At 45.9% G+C, this 2,500-nt stretch overlaps 1 protein-coding gene and 1 long non-coding RNA gene across 2 annotated transcripts in view; one reads left to right on the top strand and one right to left on the bottom strand.

The window, feature by feature from the left end:
- The window catches only part of LOC125033608 (uncharacterized protein ZK546.14-like), a 31,481-nt gene that overhangs the window by 1,190 nt on the left and 27,791 nt on the right, over positions 1 to 2,500 (bottom strand). Inside the window, exons 4-5 of the mRNA XM_047625267.1 lie at positions 1,598 to 2,500; positions 607 to 732 (exon numbers count right to left, since the gene is read on the bottom strand). The exon at positions 1,598 to 2,500 is cut by the window's right edge and continues 670 nt beyond it. Of these exons, the coding sequence (XP_047481223.1) occupies positions 607 to 732; positions 1,598 to 2,500 (1,029 nt within the window). The remainder of the gene's footprint in view (positions 1 to 606; positions 733 to 1,597) is intronic.
- Positions 1 to 2,500, top strand: part of LOC125033609 — a 12,635-nt gene that overhangs the window by 5,440 nt on the left and 4,695 nt on the right. The window lies entirely within an intron of this gene.

Here is a 2,500-nt window from a genome sequence, read left to right as displayed (position 1 = left end):
TAAACAGTGGCAGAACGAAAGAACACAACAAGAGAAAATTAATCTGGAATAAAGATAAAGGCTCTAATAGAATGTTTCTTCTCTAACTGTGTCATCAGGAAAAAAATCGCAGTAATATAGCACTGATGAAGATCGAGGAAGTAGGAAATTGGGTTATATACAAAGAGTTGTTTGAGATTTAACTTAGTTAGCCTATCTGCTTATATAGGCTATGTTTATATTCGTATCAGTCATTCGTGAAATAATAATATATTCATAATAAAAGCCTGGCGTCTATATCATTGTTTTCTCAAAAATATCTTATGCAAAACTACGAACAGCACATAAATATGCGTCTTGCATAAAACATACACCCACTCTCTGTCTGTTTTTGTTTCTCTCTCTTTCTCTTTCTGTTTCTTTTTTTTTATCTCTCTCTCTCTCTTTCTCTCTCTCTCTCTCTCTCTCTCTTACTCTCTCTCTCTGCCTCACACTCTCTTTCTCTCTACCTCACCCACACACACGGACACATATAAACACTGTATATACACTGTTAATGCATACAAGCCGATCTTTAACCAAAACATACAGGCTTGATCCTTCCCGAACACCATGGATATCTCTCACCTTAATCAACACGTCGTAGGGGAGATCCTGCGCCTGGTGGGAGTACACATGCAGCCCCTGCGGTTCCCACTGCACCCGGGCCATCAACCCTCCTCGGCCTTCCACGCACACCGTTAGGCTCGGTACCTGGGCGGCATAGGTCAGTGTGAGGACTTTGGGTACGTGGGCGCGAGTACGGTGGTCATGAATATGCAGACGGCGAGGGGATAGGAGGCGAAATTGACGAGAGGGAAGGAGAGCGCTAATGAGTGACGTTAATTGACGTTCTGTTTGATATATGTGGGTGTGTGAGAGAGAGAGGGAGAGAGGAGGGAGAGACGGAGAGAGAGGGAGAGAGAGAGAGAGAGAGAGAGAGAGAGAGAGAGAGAGAGAGAGAGAGGAGAGAGAGAGAGAGAGAGAGAGAGAGAGAGAGAGAGAGAGAGAGAGAGAGAGAGAGAGAGAGAGAGAGAGAGAGAGAGAAAGAGAGAGAGAGAGAGAGAGAGAGAGAGAGAGAGAGAGAGAGAGAGAGAGAGAGAGAGACAGAAGGAGAGAGAGAAAGAGAGAGAGACAGACAGACAAAGAAAAAGACGAAGAGAAGAGCTATAAATGAGGAAAAGTGATGTCATGCATTGTATGAATAGAATAAAAAGAATAAATAAAGTCAGCAACGCATGTCGTGAATGATTTCACCGTTTCACAGATACCTGCGTTTATAAGTAATTTGTACAGTTAGTGACAGTTATTCCATTGCTTACATCGCCCAACGACGAAAAAAAAATGGTATTAAATTCATATATTCTTGGATTTCATTAGAGACTTTAACATTAGTCTGGCAACACCTAATACCTGACATTTTTCTCTGAGTGCATTAACATAAATGTATAAATTGACAGTAAGTCAATGTTTATATTGATAAAAAGTAACAGAAATGTAAAAACTGACAAAAAATTAACAGAAATTTATAATTGTATAATTGGACTTTGAACAAATAATACAAAAGGAAAAAAAATACCATCATCAGTTCCGTCGCAATCCTGTCCTTCTCGTCCGGATCCAGTTCAAACATGGCGTCTTCTTTGTCTTCCTTGACCGCTGTGGCTCCTCTCGTCTCCTCTTCTTTCTTCTTCTCCTCTTCCGTCTTCTCCTCCTTCTTTTCCTCCTCGTTCTTGTCATCCTTCGCCTCCTCCTTCGTCTCGCCTGTCGCCCCTGCTTCGCTTTCCTTATTCTCAGCTTCTTCTGGTTTATTGCTCTTCCCTGTTTCGAGGTCGAGGCCCTTGATGTTCTGCGACTCCGCCTCGCCCTCCTCCTTGTCGCCGTCGGCCTGCACCCTCTTGGAGAGGTCCATCGTCTGCGCTCTCTTCAGGGCCTGTCTCGCTAGCCGCCCTCTCGGTCTCTTGGCGGTCGAAGGCGCTTTCTTCGCCTCCTTCTTGGTCTCGGCCTCTCGCTTGGCCTCCTTCGCCTCGGCCTCTTCCTTCGCCTTCTCCTTGTCCTTCGGAGGGCTGGCGTTGGAAGGCTCGGTGGCTGCCTTCGGAGGGTCGTTGGCTGCGGACTCTTGGCTCGCGTCTTTCTTCGCAGGGACGTTGTTTTCCGTCTCTTTCGTCTCCTTGTTGTCCTTTTCGTTGTTTGGTTCTTTGTTTTCTGCTTTGGATTCGGTTTCCTCTTTCTTTTCTTTGTCTTCGTTTTCCACGTTTTCCTTGTCTTTTTCACTCAGTTTGTTCGCGTCTTCCTTCTCTGTCGGCGATTCTATCTTCTCGGATCTCTCTTTCTTCATTTCTCTCTCGGGCGTGATGGACGGCTCTCGGGACACGGGGGCGACGACGGACCTCTTCTTCCACGACTTCAGGAGCTTGGGCGACGGCACCTGCTCGGGCTCGGTACTGGCGTTGTTGTTCTTCTCCTTCACCGCCTTCCTCTC

The sequence above is a fragment of the Penaeus chinensis genome, chromosome 16 (genome assembly GCF_019202785.1).
Source record: "Penaeus chinensis breed Huanghai No. 1 chromosome 16, ASM1920278v2, whole genome shotgun sequence".
Classification (NCBI taxonomy): domain Eukaryota; kingdom Metazoa; phylum Arthropoda; class Malacostraca; order Decapoda; family Penaeidae; genus Penaeus; species Penaeus chinensis.
The sequence above is the reverse complement of the archived record's forward strand: the minus strand, read 5'-3'. Positions and strand labels throughout refer to the sequence as shown.